Source organism: Nerophis ophidion, linkage group LG11 (assembly GCF_033978795.1).
Source record: "Nerophis ophidion isolate RoL-2023_Sa linkage group LG11, RoL_Noph_v1.0, whole genome shotgun sequence".
Classification (NCBI taxonomy): Eukaryota; Metazoa; Chordata; class Actinopteri; order Syngnathiformes; family Syngnathidae; genus Nerophis; species Nerophis ophidion.
Genome location: NC_084621.1, coordinates 13,419,614 through 13,446,634, shown reverse-complemented (window position 1 = coordinate 13,446,634; position 27,021 = coordinate 13,419,614). Strand labels below are relative to the sequence as shown.

At 40.0% G+C, this 27,021-nt stretch overlaps 1 protein-coding gene across 4 annotated transcripts in view; it reads right to left on the bottom strand.

The window, feature by feature from the left end:
• Positions 1–680: 680 nt before the first annotated feature.
• thrap3a (thyroid hormone receptor associated protein 3a) overlaps positions 681–27,021 on the bottom strand; it is a 36,096-nt gene continuing 9,755 nt past the window's right edge. Inside the window, exons 2-11 of one of the 4 annotated variants that reach the window (XM_061915115.1) lie at positions 17,864–18,033; positions 9,021–9,923; positions 8,281–8,907; positions 8,036–8,208; positions 6,439–6,550; positions 6,094–6,178; positions 5,086–5,258; positions 4,830–5,004; positions 4,615–4,755; positions 681–1,817 (exon numbers count right to left, since the gene is read on the bottom strand). In XM_061915115.1, coding sequence (XP_061771099.1) covers positions 1,608–1,817; positions 4,615–4,755; positions 4,830–5,004; positions 5,086–5,258; positions 6,094–6,178; positions 6,439–6,550; positions 8,036–8,208; positions 8,281–8,907; positions 9,021–9,923; positions 17,864–18,006 — 2,742 coding nt within the window. In that variant the 5' untranslated portion in view covers positions 18,007–18,033 and the 3' untranslated portion in view covers positions 681–1,607. Of the gene's footprint in view, positions 1,818–4,614; positions 4,756–4,829; positions 5,005–5,085; positions 5,259–6,093; positions 6,179–6,438; positions 6,551–8,035; positions 8,209–8,280; positions 8,908–9,020; positions 9,924–14,886; positions 15,104–17,863; positions 18,034–27,021 lie in introns of those variants that run through there. The other 3 variants (XM_061915116.1, XM_061915117.1, XM_061915118.1) reach the window with 3 other exon arrangements.

The window sequence follows — 27,021 nt, the reverse complement described above, 5'->3', positions numbered from 1 at the left end:
GAAAAGTTGCTTTTGCATAGTTTTGCGGAACAAAACGCCAGATAATGTCTTACCTTATACACACACCATAATAATACTCGTATGTTGAAGCACAGTACAATCCATCAAGAGGTGCAGCTTCATAGTTTACTAAAGTTGTACTAAAATATTTTAAAAGATTTTTGAGTGTCGTTTGTAATTTTCTATGTTTTCAATAGAACACATAAAATGTTAGTGTTGTTTACTTGAGTCATATTGTAGTCTACACGTATCTATTATGTGAGTCTGCCATCTACCGGTCACACTCAACATTACACCATGTACCAAATAAAATTGCTTTGAGGTCGGTAAGCAGAACCAGAATTATTCCGTACACTAAGTGCACTAGGTCATAAGGCGCACTTGAAAATATTTCAAGTGTGCTTATAGTCCGAAATATACGGTACATTTGTTTGCTTGTCCCTGTCAACTTTGCGAACACAACCAGAATGTGTCATCAACATGTATTATCACAATATAGGAATAGTTGTAAAAGCTCTATCATCGGCCCACTTTATATCGTTTATTGTCCTTATCGCTCAACCATATTGACTTTTTACGTAGCATTTACTGTTCGTTAAATAGGCCATTGCTCTTCTTTTCATTGGAACAGCGTCATTATTTCAGTTATGTGTGTGACCAAAGAAAACATCAATCCAACGCTTGTTGTCATTATTTAATTAACATGTCCTCCAAGGTAACAAACACACGTGGAACAAAAAAACAATATTCCCAAATGGCTAACATACAGCTTGTAGAAGAATTGGCAATGAAAAAGCCAATTTTCCACTGTGGATAGGGACAATTAAAAACAATTCAAATAGTTCTTTAAATGACATTGTTTCATAACTCCAGTATGATGACAGCGCATCATTTTTTAAAATAAGTATTACTTAATCACTGCTTTTTTTGTACATACATTTTTGACCAGGCTTATGGTGTACTTGACTGAAAAAAAAAACAAAAAACAGATGTAAACAAATGTTGGTAAGATTTTAAGTCTTTGTAGTTTCCCTTGAAGTATATATAAAAAGTTTTGATGTTTTGCTGTACGATTTTTTTTTACCTCATTGTCCACTTATAGACTATGTTGACATTTGCACACAGTGACCACATCTAGATGATTCTCAACGCAACACAAAAATATCCCTCAACAAATTGAAAAAATGTCTATTTTTAAAGTGTTTTTCTACTGCTAGTTCGCTCAAAGTCATTATGTGAAGAAGGTAAATCTAAAAGCAGAATGTCACAATATGAATAGCATTATCAAATTTAATGCTCGACTATCGTAAAATCTGATAAGTCAACCATTTGACCCCTTTTAGTTTGGTCCCTCGGTCAGATCAGGGTCCGTTTCCTACGATTCTAATACCAGCGTACTGATTACTGGTTTTAAGAACCAGTCTGTCAAATATAATTTATTTAGGTTTAAGGCACATAAGTGAGTTTTTTGTATTGCCAGTTGATCTAAAATTCGATCAAATGTTTGAAAAGAACTACAATGACATTGTGAGTGTATGAAGTATGTGAAACAGTGATTCATCCATAAGAAGACAGTTTAAGATTCTTAGGAGGTCAGCCGTTTACACTCAAGTATTTCCATCTTCATGTTCCCGATCTGTCCCATTTTCCTGTTCGCCGCTTTTTTCGTCACCGTTGAACTTGTGGGCCCATTTGACGTTCGGACCGGCGTTTGCTTTGCGTATGAGAAATCTGCCGCGTCCCCGGGTGGAGGTGCCTCGGCCTTGCCCTCGGTTAGCTGTCCACTGGGAGTCTGCCTCACTCTCTCTGTCGTCATGCTGTGACCAAAATAAAGGTAGTTCTCATCATTTGTCTTCAACAACTTACAGAACCGAAAATCAGTGAAGTTGGCACGTTGTGTAATTCGTAAATAAAAACAGAATACAATGATTTGCAAGTAATTTCACAGTCTATTCAATTGAATAGACTGCAAAGACAAGATGTTTCATGTTTAAAGTACATTTATTTTTTCAAATAAACATTAACTTAGAATTTAATGGCAGCAACACATTGCAAAATAGTTTGCACAGGGGCATTTTTACCAGTGTGTTACATGGCCTTTCCTTTCAACAACACTTGTAAACATTTGGGAACTGAGGAGACACATTTTTGAAGCTTTTCAGGTGGAATTCTTTCCCATTCTTGCTTGATGTACAGCTTAAGTTGTTCAACAGCCCGGGTTCTCCGTTATGGTATTTTAGGCTTCATATTGCACCACACTTTTCAATGGCAGACAGGTCTGGACTACAGGCAGGCCAGTCTTGTACCCGGATTGTTTTACTATGAAGCCAACCTGTTGTAACACGTGCAGAATGTGGCTTGGCATTTTCTTGCTAAATTGGCAGGGGTGTCAATGATAACGTTGCTTAGATGGCAACATATGTTGATCCAAAACCTGTCTGTACCTTTCGGCATTAATGGTGCCTTCGCAGATGTGTAAGTTACTAATACACCCCCCATAAAATCACAGATGCTAGCTTTGAACTTTGCGTCGATAACAGTCTGGATGGGTCTTTTCCTCTTTTGTTTCCGGAGGACATGACGTCCACAGTTTCCAAAAACAATTTGAAATGTGGACTCGTCAGCACACTGAACACTATTCCACTTTGCATCAGTCCATCTTAGATGAGCTCGGGCCCAGCGAAGCTGGCCAGGTTTCTGGGTGTTGTTGATAAATGGCTTTGGCTTTACATAGTAGAGTTTTAACCTACACTTACAGATGGAGCGACAAACAGTAGTTATTGGCAGTGTTTTTCTGAAGTGTTCCTGAGCCCAGGTGGTGATATCCTTTACACACTGATGTTCCTTTTTGATGCAGTACTGCCTGAGGGATTGAAGGTCACAGTCATTCAATTTTGAATTTCAGCATTGCTGCTTACGTGCAGTGATTTCTCCAGATTTTCTGAACCTTTTGATGATATTACGGACCATAGATGGTGAAAGCCCTAAATTCTTTGCAATAGATCGTTGAGAAATGTTGTTCTTAAACAATGAGCTCACGCATTTGTTGACAAAGTGGTGACCCTCGCCCCATCCTTGTTTGTGAATAACTGAGCATTTCATGGAAGCTGCTTTTATATCCAATCATGGCACCCACCTGTTCCCAATTAGCCTGTTCACCTGTGGAATGTTCCAAATAAGTGTTTGATGAGCATTCATCAACTTTCTCAGTCTTTTTTGCCACTTGTGCCAGCTTTTTTAAAACATGTTTCAGGCATCAAATTCCAAATGAGCTAAAATTTGCAACAAATGAAAAAAGTTTTGCAGTTCGAACGTTAAGTAACTGTAGTCAGTTGGAAGCGTGTCTTAATGAAATTAAACAATGGATGTCCGCTAACTTTTTGCAACTTAACGCCAAAAAAACGGAAATGCTGATTATCGGTCCTGCTAGACACCGACCTCTATTTAATAATACAACTTTAACATTTGACAACCAAATAATAAAACAAGGTGACTCGGTAAAAAATCTGGGTATTATCTTCGACCCAACTCTCTCCTTTGAGTCACACATTAAAAGCGTTACTAAAACGGCCTTCTTTCATCTCCGTAATATCGCTAAAATTCGCTCCATTTTATTCCACTAAAGACGCCGAGATCATTATCCATGTGTTTGTTACGTCTCGTCTCGATTACTGTAACGTATTATTTTCGGGTCTCCCATGTCTAGCATTAAAAGATTACAGTTGGTACAAAATGCGGCTGCTAGACTTTTGACAAGAACAAGAAAGTTTGATCACATTACGCCTGTACTGGCTCACCTGCACTGGCTTCCTGTGCACTTAAGATGTGACTTTAAGGTTTTACTACTTACGTATAAAATACTACACGGTCTAGCTCCAGCCTATCTTGCCGATTGTATTGTACCATATGTCCCGGCAAGAAATCTGCGTTCAAAAGACTCCGGCTTATTAGTGATTCCTGGAGCCCAAAAAAAGTCTGCGGGCTATAGAGCGTTTTCCGTTCGGGCTCCAGTACTCTGGAATGCCCTCCCGGTAACAGTTCGAGATGCCACCACAGTAGAAGCATTTAAGTCTCACCTTAAAACTCATCTGTATACTCTAGCCTTTAAATAGACCTCCTTTTTAGACCAGTTGATCTGCCGCTTCTTTTCTTTCTCCTATGTCCCCCCCTCCCTTGTGGAGGGGGTCCGGTCCGATGACCACGGATGAAGATGAAGTCCAGAGTCGAGACAGCCAGTTGCCCACTGGCTGCCCACATCTGAGGTCCTCTCCAAGGTTTCTCATAGTCAGCATTGTCACTGGCGTCCCACTGGATGTGAATTCTCCCTGCCCACTGGGTGTGAGTTTTCCTTGCCCTTTTGTGAGTTCTTCCGAGGATGTTGTAGTCGTAATGATTTGTGCAGTCCTTTGAGACATTTGTGATTTGGGGCTATATAAATAAACATTGATTGATCGATTGATTGAAATATCTTGTCATTGCAGTCTGTTCAATTGAATATAAGTTGAAAAGGATTTGCAAATCATTGTATTCTGTTTTTATTTACGAATTACACAACGTGCCGATTTCACTGGTTTTGGGTTTTGTAGATTAAAGCTGGAAGAAATGTGCTTTTACCAAGTAGTATGTTCTGCTCTTTGGAGGACACTCTGTATTCCATTCTTCATGATTGGGTTGTAGTGCCATGTCTTGATTGCAATGAGAGTTGCCTCCCTGGTGATTCCCTCTCTTCCACCCTCTTCCACGAAATTGTATTTGCTATAATTTGAGAAATAGAAAGGTGGCCACCTGTAGCTCAGATCTGTGGTGTTTCACAAAAGAGTTTGACTTACGAATCCTCTCCACGCTGTTTCTTTCTCAGCAGGTCCAGGTAAATCCTTTGGACACAGCCGAAGCCTGTTAAAACCTTCCTCTTTGAGCTCCGACTTTGGTAAATCATCTCTATGGGATTTGGAGGAAGACGAAGATGAGGACGACCTGGATCGATAGCCCTTGCTCTCACTGACCCTGCGGAAGAGAAATGGTACGTCCAAATTCCATCATGGTTCAATCCTTTTTGTGGGCAAAAGTCTGCGTGTTTGCACATACTTTGGTTTCTTGTGGCTGTAGGACAACTTTTCCACAGATCTCTCGCTATTCATTTGAGAGACTGGGGAAACCTCTCCATCTTGGTAATCTGTTTCGCGGCTGGTATATTTTTTACGACGCTCGATATCCAAGCGTAGGTCCATTGGGTCAGCCTTCATTTTTTCCCCAGAGTCCTGAGCAAAGTAAAACACAACACAATGTTGTGTACAGACTTTGGACTAGTGTGTAGATGCTATGAAGTCTGCCATGCTGCTTGGAGAACAAGAAGACGAGCCTCTCTGGTATGAATAAAACAAAACCAATCCGTCCAACCTGTTTTACTCAAATACTGTTGTTTAGTTTACTCTTAAGTCCAAGTTTTTAAATTGATTGTCTTTAAACAATGTACTTATAACATTGTTTTGTTTATACATTGTAGGGAAATCCACTTGTTCACCTGTAAAGGCTTTGGTGAGAAATAGGATAGCACGCAGGTCTTTAAACACTTTGGTTAAACTCTCCTTCATAAGGAAGATAAACTTCCCACAGATCTTATTCTTGGTAATTAAACATGATAAAGTCAACATCAGTAGTTTTTAATAATATCAATGCATTGGTGCACCATATTAGCTAGTGCTAGATACTTCAGAAGATTGTGTATTGTGAGTTTTCTAAGATTATCCATTTGGTTAGCTGCTCACAAGGTTGCTCTTTTGGTTATTTCCGTTGTTTGTTTCTGAAGGATACTTACAAAGACAATTAGTCCTTTGAGCAGCTCGGGCACAGCAGCATCCACTTTGACTTTATTTTACGCATGAGCCTTGGTCAGGCTTGTGCCGACATAATAACCAACTGACAACCAAGTCGCAATGCCATAGTTTGCTTTGACTTGACTTGCATCTCCCCTCATGGAAAAGCGCAGGCTTCATTTCTAGGGAGAGCTCGCTCTAAAGCCACCTGGCTTGTTCACTGGTCTGCTTGTTTGATTTGTTCCCCCATTATACTTCATAGTGCAAAATATTCAGTCACCTTGTAAGTGCCATCTTCTGCGCTTTTCATTGCCTCAAAAACCTGAGAGTGTTTCTTAAATGCACTTGGTGAAACGTCAATTCTCCTGTAAGGAAGACACAAAAGAAAAGTTAAGTAAAGCAGACTTGTGGTTTGTTAGCCACGCTGAACTATGAGGACCACATCTGACAGGACAAAGAATGAAAATCTGACCTCCACTCAGAATGAACACAAATAAATGGTGAAACAGTGGACTTGTCAGGCAGACAAATGGAGATAAAAAATCCTGAAAGCTGTCGAGCTATCAGGAAGTGACGCCACACTGCAAAGTAAGGGGGAGAGGGGTCCCTCACCCAGCGACTCTACCTGTGAATCTCTGGACTTTGTCTTGGTTTCAGGGTTTCCTTCTGCGCAGCTTGCCTTTGGTACTCGGTGAATCGCTCGTTAAGAGTCATTCTTGACGGCGCAAAGTGCTGACCTGCATGAGGAGTAAAGGGGTTAGGTTTTATTGCCTGATTATTTTCCATCTATTCAGGATTCAGTATTAAACATGAAACACTAGCCACATGTCATTTACCAATATTGTTTCGATTAGAACTTTGTGCAACGGCTCAAAAGTTCTCAGCTTCTGTTGTGGTTGCAATAAGAATGGGAGACGGCACTGTTTTGCTTCCCCGACTAACCCAGCAAAAGTTTGTTTTCACATAACTACTAGTTTTCCTGGCTCTAGACTGAGTTTTCCCTAATGATCAGGGATTAAAAACTGGGGCACCCATTTAGTCTTGAATCTTGGTAAAAACTTAACTAGCCGTAATTTGCGGAAATAGCCTCTCCAACCACCACCAAACATTTCATTACATCATACACCAGTGTGGGCGACAATGGAGGTAAGGTGGGTGAAGCGTCTTGCCCAAGGACACAATGGGAGTAACGAGGATGGCGGAAACTGGATCTGTGCGAGGGATCCTCAAGTTTCTGGGCGACTACTTTACCATTTGAGCCACACTGCCCCAAAATTTCTAGGATTATCTGTCAGTGATAAAGGTTTTTTGAAAGTTGTTTCACGTTTCTTTAAACTTTTCACTCAGGCACTATTTTACATGTTTAGTCAAAGCAAACATTGATATGGTGATTCAGCATGTTGAAGGTAAAGTTAAAGTCCCAATTATAGTCTCACACTCACGCTGGGTGTGGTAAAATTTGTCCCCTGCATTTGACCCATCCCCATGTACACCCCCTGGGAGGCGAGGAGAGCAGTCAGCAGCAACGTGCGTCGCGCTCAGGAATAATTTGGTGATTTAACACCCAATTCCAACCCTTGATGCTGAGTTTTCAAGCAGGGAGGCAATGGGTCCCACTTTTATAGTCTTTGGTATGATTCGCCTGGGATTTGAACTCACGACCTGGACTCCAGGAAGAATAGTCCCCACTGTGGTGTAGACTAATGGGGATCCTTAATAAACTAAACTATAAACCTCCCAGTGTCAAGGCGGACACTCGAACCACGGACACCACGGACAGTCTACCAACAAGGCGACTGAGCTGTTTGTAGTTCATGATCATGAACCATGCATTGATTAGTTGTTTGTTTACAGTAGTTCAGTTGCAACAAAAGCATTGCCTTAGGACCGTCCATCAATTTTCTACTGTTTGTCCCTTTTGGGGGGGTGCTGAAGCCTATCTCAGCCACATTCGGGCGGTAGGCAAGGTATACCCTGGACAAGTCGCCACCTCATCGCAGGGCCAACACAGACAGACAACAGTCACACACTAGGGACCATCTAGTGTTGCCAATCAACCTATCCCCAGGTGCATGTCTTTGGAGGTGGCAGAAAAATCCCGAGCCCGGGATTGAACTCAGGACTACTCAGGACCTTCGTATTGTGAGGCACATACACTAAACCCTGTTCCACCGTGCTGCCGGCCATAGGACCATCTAGGTTTATGTTCCTCCTGGATTCACCTCTGACGTGGTGAAGGATGGTAACAATGTGCTGAGCAAAAAGCTCGGAGGGAGTCCTCTGCTGTGGCGTGGCCTGAACGTGTTGAAAGATGGAGTGAAACTCTTGGCCCCTCTTTGAAGACTGCACCAGGTCCTGAGACAATTGTCGCTCCTGAGCTAAAATCTCCGAAGTGCTGAAATAGGACAATTAAACGCTATTAACAATTCATTGCTCCATAAGTACACTTACCACCGTCGTAACTTACCCTATCAAGCTGTCTCCAAGGAAATTCATTCGAACATTAATCTTTGTCTCCGGTTTTCTTGCGGACAACAGAGATGAGCTCTCTCCAGTGACCATAAACATCTGCCTCAGTGGTGGCGTGGGAGATGGGGTCGAGGGAGATTTAGACACCTTCCTAGGTTTGCAACCTAGTTCTTCAAAATCCCCCACCATTTCCCGCCGAGCGATGGCGGCAGTAACGGCAGCTGACTTGTGACTGGTGCACATCTCCTCTCTGAGGGCATCCAGCTCACTCTCAGCTCCCACACTGTGCCATTTGTCCAAGCACTCATCAAACTGCTCTTGGGTAGGCTTGGACCTCAGATTACAGGAGTCCTTCACATTGTGCTTGTCTTTTTGAAGTGACTTTAAGTATGTTTTGGTTACCACATCCTCTTCCTCGTCAGAAGGACAAGGGGAATCTTTCAACAAATGGTCTAGAGACACTTTACCAGCAGCGTCTTCTTTGTACTGATAGGACACAGGGTCAGCAAACCGGGCAGGTGCTTGACCGTTAATATTGACTTTTTCCGTATCGATTGTCTTTTCCTCTGTGCTCATGTCATTTCCACAAGTGAATTTATTTTTTTTATTGTGCTCCTTTAGAAACCTAAATGAAGATAGATAAAGACAGAGGTCATTGGGCATGCCACTGGAAGGATGAGAGAAAAGCTTGCATGCAAACGTTGATTGTGTCTCATGTACGAATAAAACCAGTCTTACTTTCTGAAGGCAATGGTGATAGCAGTTTTTTCTCCATCTGGGTATTCCTCGCTGTTGAGGATGTCAAGGCTGGAAAGCATTTGATTTAGCGCTTCTTGTGAAAGCTTTTTTGTCGGGGGTGTATTGCACACCGTCTGCCAGGAGGGGGAGCCATTGCTGGTGTTTTTTATGTTTTGGGTGGAGTTACCAGCCTGGTCAGAGTTTTGTCTGTCCTGAGCAACAACAGCAGGATTTTCCGGACTGGCTCGATTTGGACTACTGTCACAGTCCATCAAGCCTTGCCAGCCCCTCTCAGTTTTCCCACCGCTTTGACCTTCTTTGGCGTTTCTAGCCTCAATTTGATCTCCATCTGCTCCTTCCTTCTGGACCTCCTTGGAAGCCAAGGGCTCCTCTTTCATATTGTTACCATTTTTATTATCCAGCACCAAGGCTGGCTTACTTTGGGGAGAAGAGGAGTGGGAGGAAGCATTAGAATGCTGCGATTGCCTGGATAATGGAGAAACTGATCGGTCAGAGTGGCGCGAGTGTCCTGGAGGTGGACTTCCAGAGATTTTTTGTTGCTCAGGTCGCTCTTTGTACTGGCTTTGATGGTTCTGCTTTTGCTGCTTCTGGGGGTTCTGTTTGTAATTCCTCCAGTTGCCACGGAAATTATTGTTGTTATTATTATTATAATTATAGCCTCTCCCACCACCACCGCCACCACCTCCACCACCTCCACGCTGGTACCGTCCACGAGGGAAGTAGCCCCGTCCTCTGCCTCGGAAGTTGTATGGCCTCCGGAAGCCACGGTGGTAGCCCCGGAACTCACGGTTGTTCTGGTGTCCTTTGAAGTATTTCTTCTCACGGTTATAAAGTGGCGAGTGAGATCTTGAACGTGATCTTGATCGAGACCGAGACCTAGAGCTAAAAGAAAAAGAAAACATAAAACTTTATTTGTGGGCTTTATTGCACATTTCATTGGTGGATAGTTTAAGAAGTTCAGACATGTAGTTGCACCCCAGATGTGTCCTGGTGAAAAAAGAAACTTGACTTTTTGGGAGATTCTATCGTCAATCTTTGTTCAATTTGTATTTGCCTCTCTACACGCAAAAGCAAAAATCCATGAACATTTTAGCAAATTTTCCTGCCTTTTATCCTGCTTTCTCTAAGTCACTGTGTCTCTTTTAGCCTTGCATTATGTAGTGCAGTGCTTCTCAACCTTTTTTTCAGTGATGTAACCCCTGTGAACATTTTTTTTTAATTCAAGTACCTCCTAATCAGAGCAAAGCATTTTTGTTTGGAAAAAAAGAGATACAGAGGTACAATACAGCACTAATGTCATCAGTTTCTGATTTATTACATTGTATAACAGTGCAAAATATTGCTCATTTGTAGTGGTCTTTCTTGAACTATTTGGAAGAAAGATTTAAAAATAACTAAGAACTTGTTGAAAGTAAACATCCATCCATCCATCCATCATATTCCGCTTATCCGAGGTCAGGTCGCGGGGGCAGCAGCCTAAGCAGGGAAGCCCAGACTTCCCTCTCTCCAGCCACTTCGTCTAGCTCTTCCCGGGGGATCCCGAGGCGTTCCCAGGTCAGCCGGGAGACATAGTCTTCCCAACGTGTCCTGGGTCTTCCCCGTGGCCTCCTACCAGCTGGACGTGCCCTAAACACTTCCCTAGGGAGGCGTTCGGGTGGCATCCTGACCAGATGCCCGAACCACCTCATCTGGCTCCTCTCGATGTGGAGGAGCAGCGGCTTTACGTTGAGCTCCTCCCGGATGGCAGAGCTTCTCACCCTATCTCTAAGGGAGAGACCCACCACACGGCGGAGGAAACTCATTTCGGCCGCTTGTACCCGTGATCTTATCCTTTCGGTCTTGACCCAAAGCTCATGACCATAGGTGAGGATGGGAACGTAGATCGACCGGTAAATTGAGAGCTTTGCCTTCCGGCTCAGCTCCTTCTTCACCAGAACGGATCGATACAACGTCCGCATTACTGAAGACGCCGCACCGATCCGCCTGTCGATCTCACGATCCACTCTTCCCCCACTCGTGAACAAGACTCCTAGGTACTTGAACTCCTCCACTTGGGGCGGGGTCTCCTCCCCAACCCGGAGATGGCACTCCGGGTTGATTCAAGTGATTCAATTATAAATACAGATTTCTACACATAGAAGTAATCATCAACTTAAAGTGCCCTCTTCGGGGATTGTAATAGAGATCCATCTGGATTCATCAACTTCCTTCTAAACATTTCTTCACAAAAAATGAAATCTTTAGCATCAATATTTATGGAACATGTCCACAAAAAATCTAGCTGTCAACACTGAATATTGCATTGTTGCATTTCTTTTCACGGTTTATAAAACTTCAATTCATATTTTGTTGAAGTATTTTTCAATAGATATATTTATAAAGGATTTTTGAATTGTTGATATTTTTAAAATATTTAAAAAGAAAAAAATCTCCCGTACCCCTTGGCATACCTTCAAGTACCCGCAGGTGTACGCGTACCGTCATTTGAGAACCACTGATGTAGTGTACACGACTACCTGATGATCTTACTATTCCAGGACTGCAGAACTAATTTAATTAAACACAGTACAGACCAAAGGTTTGGACACACCTTCTCATTCACAACACAACTGATGGTCTCAATCCCATTAATAACACAAGAAATTCCACCAATCAACGCCTGATAAGGCACACCTGTGAAGTGAAAACTTTTATAGGTTTGATGCCTTCAGTGACAATCTACAATGTAAACAGTCATGAAAATAAAGACAACACATTGAATGAGAAGGTGTGTCTAAACTTTGGTCCTGTACTGTAGCTCTGCTTGCAACACTGCACAAGTCAGTGTTCAAAAATAAGAAAAAAAAAATACAAAAATGAGGAGTATTTTACTTGAACTAAGCAAAATGATCTGCCAATAGGAAAAGAAAATGTGTCTTGTCAAGACTTTCCAAAACAAGTCAAATTATGTATTTAAATATATTTTCAAAGGATTTTTGAATTGTTGATATTTTTTGGAATATTTTTTTTTAAATCTCACGTACCCCTTGGCATACCTTCAAGTGCCCCCAGGAGTACGCCTACCCCCATTTGAGAACCACTGTTTTAGAACACGTTGTGTTGTGATCCGTTATGGTGAAGAAGGAGCTGAGCCGGAAGGCAAAGCTCTCAATTTACCGGTCGATCTACGTTCCCATCCTCACCTATGGTCATGAGCTTTGGGTCATGACCGAAAGGATAAGATCACGGGTACAAGCGGCCGAAATGAGTTTCCTCCGCCGGGTGGCGGGTCTCTCCCTTAGAGATAGGGTGAGAAGCTCTGCCATCCGGGAGGAACTCAAAGTAAAGCCGCTGCTCCTCCACATGGAGAGGAGCCAGATGAGGTGGTTCGGGCATTTGGTCAGGATGCCACCCGAACGCCTCCCTAGGGAGGTGTTTAGGGCACGTCCAACTGGTAGGAGGCCACGGGGAAGACCCAGGACACGTTGGGAAGACTATGTCTCCCGGCTGGCCTGGGAACGCCTCGGGATCCCCCGGGAAGAGCTAGACAAAGTGGCTGGGGAGAGGGAAGTCTGGGCTTCCCTGCTTAGGCTGTTGCCCCCGCGACCCGACCTCGGATAAGCGGAAGAAGATGGATGGATGTTTTAGAACACTGCTCTGCAAAAAGTCAGTGTCGAAAAACAAGAAGAAAAAAAAGTTAGGGGTATTTTACTTGAACTAAGCAAAATTATCTGCCAATAGATCAATAAAATTTGGCTTGTCAAGACTTTCCAAAACAAGTCAAATCAGCTAACCTCAATGAGCCCAAAAATAGCTTAAAATAACTACATTCTCACTAATAACAAGTGCACTTTTCTTGGTAGGAAAACAAAATAAGACCTTTTTGCTCAATATGTTGAAAAATATTCTTAAATGAAGTAAATGCTAGTGCCATTATCTTGACATAATGATTTTGTTTTCATGCTTGAAGTAAGAAATTATTACTTAAAAAAGTATTTTTCTACTTGTGAGTGTTGATGACACAGCTTTGCAACAGTTGATGTTCTAGTTTCAAGCATGTTTTACTCAATATAGGTCATCAAATCTCAGCAACAAGCTGTAATTTGGCTCTGTACACTGCTGCTGGAATTTTAATTTTCCTGAAGGAATCAATAAAGTTCTATCTATCTATCTATCTATCTATCTATCTATCTATCTATCTATCTATCTATCTATCTATCTATCTATCTATCTATCTATCTATCTATCTATCTATCTATCTATCTAAATATCGTTCTTTCTTTCTTTCTTTCTTTCTTTCTTTCGTTCGTTCGTTCGTTCGTTCTTTCGTTTTCTTTCTTTCTTTCTTTCTTTCTTTCTTTCTTTCTTTCTTTCTTTCTTTCTTTCGTTCGTTCGTTCGTTCATTCGTTCGTTCGTTTTCTTTCTTTCTTTTTTTCTTTTTTCCTTCTTTCTTTTGTTTGTTCATTCGTTTTCTTTCTTTCGTTCGTTCGTTCTCTTTCTTTCTTTCGTTCATTCGTTCGTTCGTTCTTCGTTCGTTCGTTCGTTTTCTTTCTTCGTTCGTTCGTTCGTTTTCTTTCTTTCATTAGTTTTCTTTCTTTCTTTCATTCATTTTATTTATTTCTTTCTTTCTGTCTTTCTTTCGTTTGTTCGTTTGTTCGTTCGTTCTCTTTCTTTTGTTCGTTCGTTCGTTCTTCGTTCGCTTTCTTTCTTTCTTTCTTTCCTTCCTTCCTTCCTTCCTTCCTTCTTTCTTTCTCTCTTTCTCTCTTTCTTTCTTTCTTTCTTTCTTTCTCTCTTTCTTTCTTTCTCTCTTTCTTTCTTTCTCTCTTTCTTTCTCTTTCTTTCTCTCTCTCCTTCTCTCTTTCTTTCTTTCTTTCTTTCTCTCTCTCCTTCTCTCTTTCTTTCTTTCTCTCTCTCTCTTTCTTTCTTTCTCTCTCTTTCTTTCTTTCTTTCTTTCTCTCTCTTTCTTTCTTTCTTTCTTTCTTAGATCATTTAGGACCAAAACCCTTAAAACAAGTAAAACACTTGTTTTACTTTATTTCTTTCTTTCTTTCTTTCTGAGATTATTTAGGACCAAAACCCTTAAAACAAGTAAAACACTTGTTTTACTTTCTTTCTTTCTTTCTTTCTTACTGAGATCATTTAGGACCAAAACCCTTAAAACAAGTAAAACACTCTAACATAAAATCTGCTTAACGAGAAGAATTATCTTATCAGACAGAAAATATCACTCTTGTTTGAGGTATTCAATCTTAGATTTCAGTTTTTGCAGTGAAGGTATTTGAAACCTCACTGCAGTCTTTCTTGACCTCAACTTGTAGTGACTAGTTTGTCCACATGGTGGCGCCAGAGCTTCTCTTATGATCGCTACTCGTGCCTCAACACAAAATACTCTAGTAGTCTGCAGTTTACAGCCATATGATAGCACAGTATGGTTTCTCCTTCAAATAATGTTGGTACAATGCCACAGCTTCCCCTCTCTACTATATTTGATGTCAGTATGGTTTCTCCTTCAAATAATGTTGGTACAATGCTACAGCTCCCCCTCTCTACTATATTTGATGTTCTGAATGTTTTCACATCTGCTGCAGACATTAATATTCTATACATTTCAGGGTTTTTTTGTAGACAGCCGCGTTTTATGTTTCCACAGTCCACCCCCCTCAGATTTTACAATGCACAGTAAAATACTCTAATCTGACGAAAGCAAGTGTTTATATAAGGTTAAGACTACGACCGCCCCCTCCAAACCAAATGTAAGTGTGACAGCATATCACAGAGCCCAACAAAAGAGCCGCATGCACAAAACAGAAAATACATGAAATAGATTTAACCTATGTCCAAAAAAAGAAAAATGTACGCAACTCACAGAGTCCTTTTTTTCATTGGAGCAACGGGCGATTTAAAAAGGCAACACACAGAGCTGCCATGGGAACTAAACCTAATGGTGGGAGTTGCAGCTTCAGCCGAGCTTTGTCACATGGCCCAAACGAAGGAGGAGGGCTCTTGACTCCGTGCTTGCTGGCAATCTAGACTGGCCAATGAGTGTGTTGATTTGGAGCGGTTCGACTATTGTGAATGTCAACCACAGAAGGAAGGAAGAGTTTGCTACTATAAATTGTAAAACTTCTGTATCAATATTCATTAAATAGAAGGCTGTATACAGTACAGTGTATACTCTATGTAGGCCAGGGGTCTCAAACTAATTTTGGGTCGGGGGCCACATGGAAAAACATCTACTCCCAAATAGGCCGGACTGGTAAAATCACGGCACAATGACTTAAAAATAAAGACAACTTCATATTGTTTTCTTTTTTAAAAAAAAGAACAAGCACATTCTGAAATATAATTATTTTTTTTTACAATTACCTGTTGCGGTTAATAGTACACCGCAGTGGTTCCCAACCACCGGGCAGAAGAATTTTTTATAAAAAAAAATATATTTTTATTTTTTTATTAAATCAACATAAAAAACACAATATACACTTACAATTAGTGCACCAACCACAAAAACGTCCCTTTTTCATGACAAAGAAGACAAAAAGAAAAAAAAAACAGTACACCCCCCCCCCCGTTGACCGGTCCACGGATACAAAAAGGTTGGGGACCACTGGTATACCATATTTTTTGGACTATAAGTCACAGTTTTTTTCATAGTTTGGCCGGGGGTGCGACTTATACTCAGGAGCGACTTGTGTGTGAAATTATTAACACATTACCATAAAATATCACATAATATTATTTATCTCATTCACGTAAGAGACTAGACGTATAAGATTTCATGGGATTTATGGATTAAGAGTGAGAGATAGTTTGGTAAAGGTATAGCATGTTCTATATGTTGTAGTTATTTGAATGACTCTTACCATAATATGTTAGGTTAACATAGCAGTTGGTTATTTATGCCTCATATAACCTACACTTATTCAGACTGTTGTTCACTATTCTTTATTTATTTTAAATTGCCTTTCAAATGTCTATTCTTGGTGTTGGATTTTATCAAATCAGTTTCCCCCAAAACTGCGACTTATACCCCAGTGCGACTCATATACATGTTTTTTTTTCCTTCTTTATTATGCATTTTCGGCAGGTGCGACTTATACTCCGGAGCGACTTATATTCCGAAAAATACGGTATGTACTTTATTTGTCGTTATTTATATTTTCTGAATAAGTTATGTGATAATGTTCATCAGTCAACTCATTGGTGTTAATGTTTAATCCGTCAAGATAAAACAAATTACAGTATCTTATCTTGATCCGACAAGTTTGTCAAATTATCGGCCCATTTCCAAATTACCTTTTGTGTCAAAGATTTTGGAGAAATGTGTTCTGGCACAACTGCAGCCTTTTTCAGATGAAAATAGCACTTTAGATCCATTTCAGTCTGGATACAAAGCTTTGCACAGGTTAAAGGTTTTTAATGTTTGCTTTTAATGTCTTATCTATGTAGTTTGATAATTTTCCTCCACTGATGTACTAACATCATGTGGTTTATTTTGTACACATGTAGCATCATCTACAAAGGACGGCGTGGCGCAGTGGGGAGAGTGGCCGTGCGCAACCCGAGCGTCCCTGGTTCAATTCCCACCTAGTACCAACCTCGTCACGTCCGTTGTGTCCTGAGCAAGACACTTCACCCTTGCTCCTGATGGGTGCGGGTTGGCACCTTGCATGGCAGCTCCCTCCATCAGTGTGTGAATGTGTGTGTGAATGGGTAAATGTGGAAGTAGTGTCAAAGCGCTTTGAGTACCTTGAAGGTAGAAAAGCGCTATACAAGTACAACCCATTTATCATTTATTTAAATAATTTATATTGCGACATCCGGTGGTCGCATTTAGAACAGTTGTTTCTTTTTAGTCACAAATATCAGGTTCATTTTTATACTGGGGCGGGATAGCTCGGTTGGTAGAGTGGCCGTGCCAGCAACTTGAGGGTTGCAGGTTCGATTCCTGCTTCCGCCATCCTAGTCACTGCCGTTGTGTCCTTGGGCAAGGCACTTTACCCACCTGCTCCCATTGCCACCCACACTGGTTTAAATGTAAAAATTAGATATTGGGTTTCACTATGTAAAGCGCTTTGAGTCACTAGAGAAAAAAAAGCGCTATATAAATATAGAAAATATAATTCACTATACTTAGCAATTCTCAATCGTGGGCCGGATAAAACCAGTTAACGGGCCGTACGTTTAACAATCTTGGTATAGGCCAGGGGTCGGGAACCTTTTTGGCTGAGAGCGCCATGAGAGCGAAATATTTCCAAATGTTTTTCCATGAGAGCCAAATATTTTTTAACACTGAATACAACTATATGCGTGCATTTTAAAGTAAGACCAACATTTATAGAGTTTAATAAGTCTCTAATTATTTTTTAATAACATTGTTATTCTAAAGTTAACCACTAATAAATTCAATACTTCTTACCATTGATGCGACATCTTGAACAGGTGCCATAGAAAATGGATGGTTGGATTAAAATGCATGAGAATGTTTTATAATTTGAACGTTATTTTTAACACTGATTACCAGCGGAATTATTCATTTCTTATCGTGTTAAGCAATGTCAGTTAAGATTTATCTGAGAGCCAGATGCAGTCATCAAAAGAGTCACATCTGGCTTTAAAGCCATAGGTTCCCTACCCCTGGTCTAGGCCATTGCCAGATCCCCTAAGGCAGTGTTGATGTCATCACGGAATCATCGTCATCCACATATAAAGCATGTCTGTACGATTTCAAAATCCAAAGTACTTCTTACGTAGAAACTATTGAATGCAGAGTCATAACGAAAACTTCAAATACAACAGGACCATGTAATACAAGTTGGATAGTGAATCTCAATGGCATCTACCTGTAGCGATGTTTTCTGGAGCGAGATCGCGAATTACTTCTCCTGGACTGCGAGGTGGACCGGGATCTGGAGTGCGATCGTGACCGGGATCTTGACCTGGAGTGGCTCGGAGACCGGGAGGCTGATCTCGTAACTCTGGACATCCTTGCAGGCAGCACCGCAACCTCAAACTTTCATAGAAAAAAAAAAGTATTCCATTTCAGTCAGCAGTTTAAAAAAAGGTCAAAAACAAAAATGTCATGGCTAACCCACTAATGACCATGATCAGTCCAAAAAGCCCATCTTAAATGGGTTCAAGAGAGGATAAAAATGTGTTTGATTAGAGTTCAAAATAAAAAAAATGTACCAAAAAAGTGAAGAAAATAATCATCTAACATATATTAGACAGCTGAAGAAAAAACTTCCAACTTCAAAACTAGCGAATCAGCTGCTTTGTAGCAAGAAAGAAGGCAACATGCAGTGAGTAGTATCGTGTCAGGCATGAAACTCAAGTAGTCTTTATTTAGTCACAGCTCATTTACATAGGGGGTTGGCTTCCTTTCGGTCACCTGACTACCACTCGGCATACAACATTGTCTCCATTGCAGAAAATTACACCATGTCCAAAAAATTGGACTTTAGGAATGCAATCTGTGTCTGTACCGCCAATGTTGGCAGGCTAAGGTCGGTCATTTTCTTGTCAAACATAAATCTAAAGTCAGAAAACACAGTAGGCCGCGTATTATGATGCCAAATGTATGCATGGTGGATATCACTTATGACAACAGTATTCATTTTGACAAAGGCTTGTCCAATGTATTTCAATTAAAGTTCCAACAAAATTAAACACACTGCTGCCAAATGTGGTTTTTACGCCACATTAAGCTAGTTTTACTTCAGCTGTCCAAAGATAACAAGTATCCAAGTCGTAAAACAATGTACATTTTTCTACAGCAGTTATCTTACTAAGTCGTGTAATGGATCAAATGCTATAGATCAGGGGTCATGAAACTACGGCCCGCGGGCCGAATAAACCGCGCCGATATCCAAAATCTGGTCTGCGAGAAGTCCCAAGTTTAAAAAAAAAATAATAATAAATTTAAAAAAAAAACATATATATATATATTTATTATTTTTCTAAATCTGTCCTTTCTAATCCGTTTTCTGCTGCTTGTTATTCTTAGACAAATATTATTGCCTAAAAGTGACATCATCGTGCTCGGAATATATATATATATATATATATATATATATATATATATATATAATTTCGAGCGCAATGTCACTTTTAGGCAATATGACAAGCAGCAGAAAATGGATTAGAACTATATATATGTATATATATATATGTGTGTCTGTGTATATATATGTATGTATACATATGTGTGTATATATATATATACATATATATATTTGAATTATTGTGTTAAAATAAAGCAAGGGTTTAGAAAAATATAAGGGTTCAGAAAAATTATATTAAGTCCGAGCATACGTTTGATGTCAGCAATATTTTTGTCACCCTTTCCAGTATCACTTGATATATATATATATAGACACACACACACATATATATTTTGTGTGTGTGTATGTATATATATATATATATATATATATATATATATATATATATATATATATATATATATATATATATATATATTAATAGCCTGGACGCCGGCCTAATTTTTTTAACCCAATGAGGCCCACGAGTCAAAAAGTTTGGGGACCCCTGCCATAGATGTTCTTAGTATTTAGTACTTAATTTATTATTTCTTTGGTCGGTGGTTAACAAAATAAACAAACAGTTTTACATAAACAAACCGTTGTTGTTACCATGAATTGATTAACGTGGACCCCGACTTCAACAAGTTGAAAAACTTATCCGGGCATTACCATTTAGTGGTCGAATGTGCGGAAAAAGTCTCAATACATTTTTTTTTTTAAAAACTGTACATTCATAAATTGAAAATGTTGCAGGCTGAAGTTCACTTACATCTTCCAAATATGTATTCAAAACAATATTTATTTTATTACATTTTAGTATTTTAGGTGATACATATTACGCTTCTTTCAATGTATATTTTACTTTCGTATTTTATTAATCCCGTTGTTACAATATAATTGTGCACGCTTTTTTAAAATAGTTTCTTATATCTGTACAGCACTTTGCCAACTGGGTTTTTTTTCCATATATGCTACACACATGACTAAACTGAACTGAACTGAAACCAGTAAGTTTCTCCACTTTGATGTCATTTGGAACAGTTTCTTCCAAACCACACATTTAGCAGGCCGAGTGCATCGGAGGTTCAGTTATACAAATCTGCATTAGCTTGGGCTTTTCTATGTGCGCCTTCCTTGTACTCTTTGCGTTCTACAGCGGAGCATACAGTACATGCCCAATGTGTACTATATCAATCCAAACCATCATTTCTTCCTCTACAGTTAAGATAGCTTCCAGGGTCGTGGCATCTGTTTAGATGGTGTCTATTGATAACCATCTTCAGTGAACAGTCGGAAGCTTAATCACCAGGATTTTAGCTTCTAAAATGAGGGCCGGCAGCGTACTCTCAGCTCTTTTAATGAGTCAACTCTTGATTTTTTCACACACATGCACGCTTGTTCAGGATTTCATTGTAAGGACCGTTAATGGATATAGCTTTTTACGTGTGCTCCCCTGCTGATATAAGAACTAATAATGCTGATGACTTTGACCATGACAACTTGATGACAGTAAGAAATAAAAGACAACCTGCATTAAAAATCGAACTTTGACTTAATTTAGCTCAACAGGTACAGAATTTGGTGGAAAGTGATACCTACGAAATTTGAGCTGAATAACTTGACCTCTGAAATGAGTTTAACCCTTTACTGGCCTGGCTATGACTGCTATTTTTCAACCTTTTTTGAGCCAAGGTACATTGTTTGCGTTGAAAAAATGCGGCGGCACACCACCGGCAGAAATCATAAAAAAACGAAACTACGTTGTCAGTAAAAAAGGCGTCATCGCAATTGTTGGATATGACTTTAAAGCATAACCAAGCATGCATCGCGATAGCTCTTGTCTCAAAGTAGGTGTACTGTCACCACCTGTCACATAACCCCCTGACTTATTTGGACTTTTTTGCTGTTTTCCTGTGTGTCCTCTTTTAGTTCTTGTATTGCGCTCTTTTTCTCTTTTTTTGGTATTCTCCTGTAGCAGTTTCGTGTCTCCCTTTTAGCGATATTTCCCGCATCTATTTTGTTTTAGCAATCAACAATATTTCAGTTGTTTTTATCTTTCTTTGTGTGGACATTGTTGATTGTCATGTCTTTGCTCCACAGCAAGTCTTTGCTGTCGTCCAGCATTCTGTTTTTGTTGACTTTGTAGCCAGTTTTTGTTCTGCATAGCCTTCCCTAAGTTTCACTGCCGTTTCTTAGGGGCACTCACCTTTTGTTTATTTTTGGTTTAAACATTAGATACATTTTTACCTGCATGCTACCTTCCGCTGTTTCCAACATCTACAAAGCAATTAGCTACCAGCTGACATGGAAGAGTACTACACGGTTACTCTGCCGAGCTCTAGACAGCATCGACACTCATCAACAACACATCATTTTCAGACTATAATTACTGGTTTGCAAAAAAGATTTTTAACCCAAATAAGTGAAATTAGATAATCTCCCACGGCACACCAGACTGTATCTCACGGCACATTACTTATTAAGAAGGATTCATCATCAAACTCCAGTATATTTTAAAAGGTCAGTACAATCTCAATGCAAAGTACTAAAATACTGCAGATCGAAATAGTTGTTAATAGACATAAATTGCCAAACACACTTAAAGGGGAACTTCACTTTTTGAGGGTGAATTTTGCCTATTTGTTGACAATCTTAATAAGAGACAAGAAAATACATTTAAAAAATCGTCTCATTCTGCCACTAAATCACTTTAAAAATGCATCCAATAACAGCAAACAATACTTCATTTACATTCCGTAACCTGTATAATAACCGAGCTGTAGCAATAGTATTATTGTAAGAGGAAACTTGGAGGAGCTCTTGGGATGTCCCAAGACATCAACTTGGGACGGCATGCCTGAAGCGAGCTACTGCATGAGGTAAGCTAGCTTTTGCCTCAGCAGCTGAATTGCTTTAGAGTTTGTAATGCACAACATGATGCGATAGGACACCAATCTGTATTGACTGAAAACATTAGCAATCATATTACAGCATCTATAAAATATCAGGCCGGATTTCATGTTTTGTTTGTATACACGTATTAGAGTTGTAATGTTTCATGATCGAGATTATAGTGTCTTGTCCAGCTGGCCGGGGAAGTTTTTTCCATTTAAATTTGGGTAAGCACACCATTTATGTCCGCATAGCTTGGCTCCAAGTTCCACGTTCATACCCGCAAGTTACGCCGATCTCACTTTCTCGGCTTCCGTCTGATCCAGCGGTTTACACATTGTTCTTCTCTAAGCAGCAGTTCATCTTCTGTATATTCAGGTTTAAAAAGATACGGTTGTGAATCGTCATTTGTCTAAAAATAATCTTCTATGTTGTCTGTTACCAAGTCTACCATTATTAGAACACACTCGCTTTTGTTTACGGAAGTAAGAACAAACATTTTTTGTCGAAATTCAGAAGCGCAATGCTATGAAAACGGAAATAAAATGCGGTGAGGGAAGAAGTTCCTGTAATGCTTAAAATGACCAAAATACGATAAATATTGAGCATGTTGTTATGAAGGTGTCTGTTACTACATTATATATTCACTTGCAGTGTGTATATAAAACATGTTACATATTGTTATGAAGGTGTCTGTTACTACATTGTATATATATGTATATCCATCCATCCATCCATCCATTTTCTACCGCTTATTCCCTTTCGGGGTCGCGGGTATATATGTATATATATATATATATATATATATATATATATATATATATATATATATATATATATATGTATATGTCTTGATTGGATTATCCAGAGAATAGTGCTCGATACCGTGGTAGAGCGCAATATGTAGGTGTGGGAAAAATCACAAGACTACTTCATCTCTACAGAACTGTTTCATGAGGGGTTCCCTCAATCATTAGGAGAAATCTCCTGATGATTGAGGGAACCCCTCTTGAAACAGTTCTGTAGAGATGAAGTAGTCTTGTGATTTTTCCCACACCTACATATATATATATATATATATATATATATATATATATATATATATATATATATATATATATATATATATATATATATATATATATATATATATATATATATATATATATATATATATATATATATATATATTAGGGGTGGGCAAATTAATGCGTTAATTACGCGTTAACTCATCAATCTATTAACGCAGACAATTATTTTATCGCACATTTGCGCATGTTGTTTACATGCTTTTATTTTGTTAACGCCTTTTCTTAACAAGATGGCATCTCCTGGATGTACTTCGGCGTCAAGGGGCTCTTGGTAAAGATAATTGGAACATTTGGCAAAAATACCGGACAATCCTACAAATTTCATGGCTGGCTTACAGCGTGGTCACTCCGGGATCACTTACGACCGCCAGACAATTCTGAATGTGGATAGATCGGGCCGTTTTGGACTGAATGACGCGTGCTTGCTAGACCGGCTAGCTAGCATGGGAATACTTTGCCGGCTACATCCAGCGGCTTGTGAAGCAGCGGAGTATATGTGTTGTCTGTCTATTTATGAATAATGCAGACGAGAAGTGTTGGCTGAGTTCTGAACGTTTGCTTTCAGAGCGTGCATATCACAACATACAAGATGCCGTCATGGCGACACAACCTATACCGGGCTACCGCGCATGCTCGTCACTCCTGTTGCATGCTGGGTAGGGTAGTTCTTTTTTTCCCTGGCTCATAACATCACAATATAGTACCATGTATATGCGTTCAGTTTATCAAAGCACCAAGCAAACAATCGGAAAATTCCCCTCATATCAATTCCTAGATATGGTCATAATTATTTTAAGTGCACTACGCAGAATAAACACAACATTATTAATATTGCTACTACGGATAATTTGATCAAAAATTCCCTAAAACAGCCCACTACCTATAATATAGGTTTTTTAAACATAAGATCCCTGATAAAAAAAATGTTCCTGCTGTTACCTCAGAAATTGCCTGTTCGGATGTTATGATTGTGGCTCAGAGATTTGTATGTAGATTATATTTATTTTCCATAACAAACAGGATAACTTAAATACCCTGGCAGTGGCAATAATAAGCTTAAATGTTTGTATTTACATTTTTTTTAGTTGATTTTCATAAAATATGCCATTTAACTGCTACTGTTTAACAAGGACTGATTTAAATTGTGTTTGCACAACAAATGTTTTGGCGCTTTTGTTCATGTGGGAGAATATTCCAATAAAGGTGCACTACACACTACTTTTGAATTCATTATTGGGCTTTGCGTATACAATGCAGTTAATCGCGATTAATCAGAGAAATAGTGCGATTAACTTCGATTAAAATTTTTAATTGTTGCCCAGCCCTAATATATATATATATATATATATATATATATATATATGCTTGTGGTGTGTATATAAAACGTTGATGGAGAGTTTTTAAATTGTTTTAGTGGCTTTGAAGAAAAAAAAGAAGTGTGTTCTTGTCTCTCATAATGACTGCGAACAAAATACCCATAAAAGTGCAATTTCCTTCAAGAGACAGCTGTAAGATCCCCCTCATCTGTTTATTTTATTTTATTTGAGCTAAATAGCAGCACTCATCAACAATGGGACTTGCAACTTGATCCACAGCTGAAAGTGCCAGAGAACAAACAGTCCTCTCCATCATTAAGGGGCCAAGATGCCATAGGGGCGGGCAGCTGGAATCACATTTGCCATCCTCATGTGCCCTCAAGACGCAGCAACTGTCACTGGGGGCGCTTGCGGATTTTTTCTTTTTGGAATAGCAGCAACATGACCTGTCAAAGCATACTCAGGCAGTTTGGACAGACAACAGAAACTCAAGAGAAGATAAGCCACGCTGCTTCCTGGCCGCCTTTATTAAAGAAAAACTGCCTGCAGTCTCTCCATGCATTGAATCCTGTGGAGAGGCCAGAGAAGTTCCTTGCGTAAAACTTTCATGCAACATTCTTTGCGAAATGAATTTTTATCTGCTGCTGACTTTCTGAACAGTTGCATGCAGACCTTCCTAACGCTACATGGCACACCCCTTTACCACCGGAGTGGGAGGCACTCGCCTCTCCAACGCCGCTTTTACACACGAGAAGGAACCCATCAACTTAAGTCGCGCATCTATTTTGGTTCATCTTTGAGAACACGCTGTCCAATAATGACTTATAATAATATAATAATAATGCTCCTTCAAGTTCCTGGGCACCCTCATATCTGCTGACCTGTCCTGGACCCAAAATACAACTGCGGTCATCCGGAAGGCCCAGCGGAGACTCCATTTCCTGAGGGTGCTGAGGAAGAACAGACTGGAGAGGCAGCTGATGGTGACCTTCTATCGCTCGGCTGTCGAGAGCCTGCTGACGTACTGCATAACAGTGTGGTACGCCAGCTGCACTGAAGCAGACAAACAGGCGATTCAGAGGGTCATAAAGTCGGCACAAAAAAATCATCGGCTGTCCTCTGCCCTCCCTGATTCACTTACACAACTCCCGTTTGCCTCAACAGAGCAAAAAACAGTACCAAGGGCAGCACACACCCTGGCTCCCACCTGTTCGACTTGCTACCATCAGGCAGGCGCTACAGGTGCATCAGAGCCAGAACAAACAGGCTCAGAGACAGCTTCTTTCCCAAAGCTGTCACCATGTTGAACTCTAACTTATAATAATAATAATTCACCCCTATACAATATAATGCCCTAATACCCTACTGTGCAATACTACCCTTCCAGTGCAATACGTCCGTCACTGATTATTTATTACTTCGGTACTCCTGTCTTGCTCTGTATATTGTACAGTATTTGTATTTTGTACTTCTATCGTGTTTGTATATTGTACAGAATTGCTTATTATTTTTATTGGATAGTAGTCTGTTTATTTTCGGGTCTCCCCATGTCTAGCATTAAGAGATTACAGTTGGTACAAAATGCGGCTGCTAGACTTTTGACAAGAACAAGAAAGTTTGATCACATTACGCCTGTACTGGCTCACCTGCACTGGCTTCCTGTGCACTTAAGATGTGACTTTAAGGTTTTACTACTTACGTATAAAATACTACACCGTCTAGCTCCATCCTATCTTGCCGATTGTATTGTACCATATGTCCCGGCAAGAAATCTGCGTTCAAAGGACTCCGGCTTATTAGTGATTCCCAAAGCCCAAAAAAAGTCTGCGGGCTATGGAGCGTTTTCATTTCGGGCTCCAGTACTCTGGAATGCCCTCCCGGTAACAGTTCGAGATGCCACCACAGTAGAAGCATTTAAGTCTCACCTTAAAACTCATCTGTATACTCTAGCCTTTAAATAGACTCCCTTTTTAGACCAGTTGATCTGCCGTTTCTTTTCTTTTTCTCCTATGTCCCACTCTCCCTTGTGGAGGGGGTCCGGTCCGATCCGGTGGCCATGTACTGCTTGCCTGTGTATCGGCTGGGGACATCTCTGCGCTGCTGATCCGCCTCCGCTTGGGATGGTTTCCTGCTGGCTCCGCTGTGAACGGGACTCTCGCTGCTGTGTTGGATCCGCTTTGGACTGGACTCTCGCGACTGTGTTGGATCCATTATGGATTGAACTTTCACAGTTTTATGTTAGACCCGCTCAACATCCATTGCTTTCCTCCTCTCCAAGGTTCTCATAGTCATCATTGTCACCGACGTCCCACTGGGTGTGAGTTTTCCTTGCCCTTATGTGGGCCTACCGAGGATGTCGTAGTGGTTTGTGCAGCCCTTTGAGACACTAGTGATTTAGGGCTATATAAGTAAACATTGATTGATTGATTGATTGATTATTTCAAGTGTTAGTTTTCCCTTTATTACCTCTTATGTCATTTTTTTCACCCCACTACCACACCTTAAGTTGGAGTCTTTAATCTCGTTATATGCAAATATAATGACAATAAAGTTTATTCTATTCTATTCTACTTATAGCTTCTTACTAATATGCACAGTTACCACTTTTGGATTGTGGTTTGTAGTCCAGCATGAATGGGATACTGTGAAGTGCTAT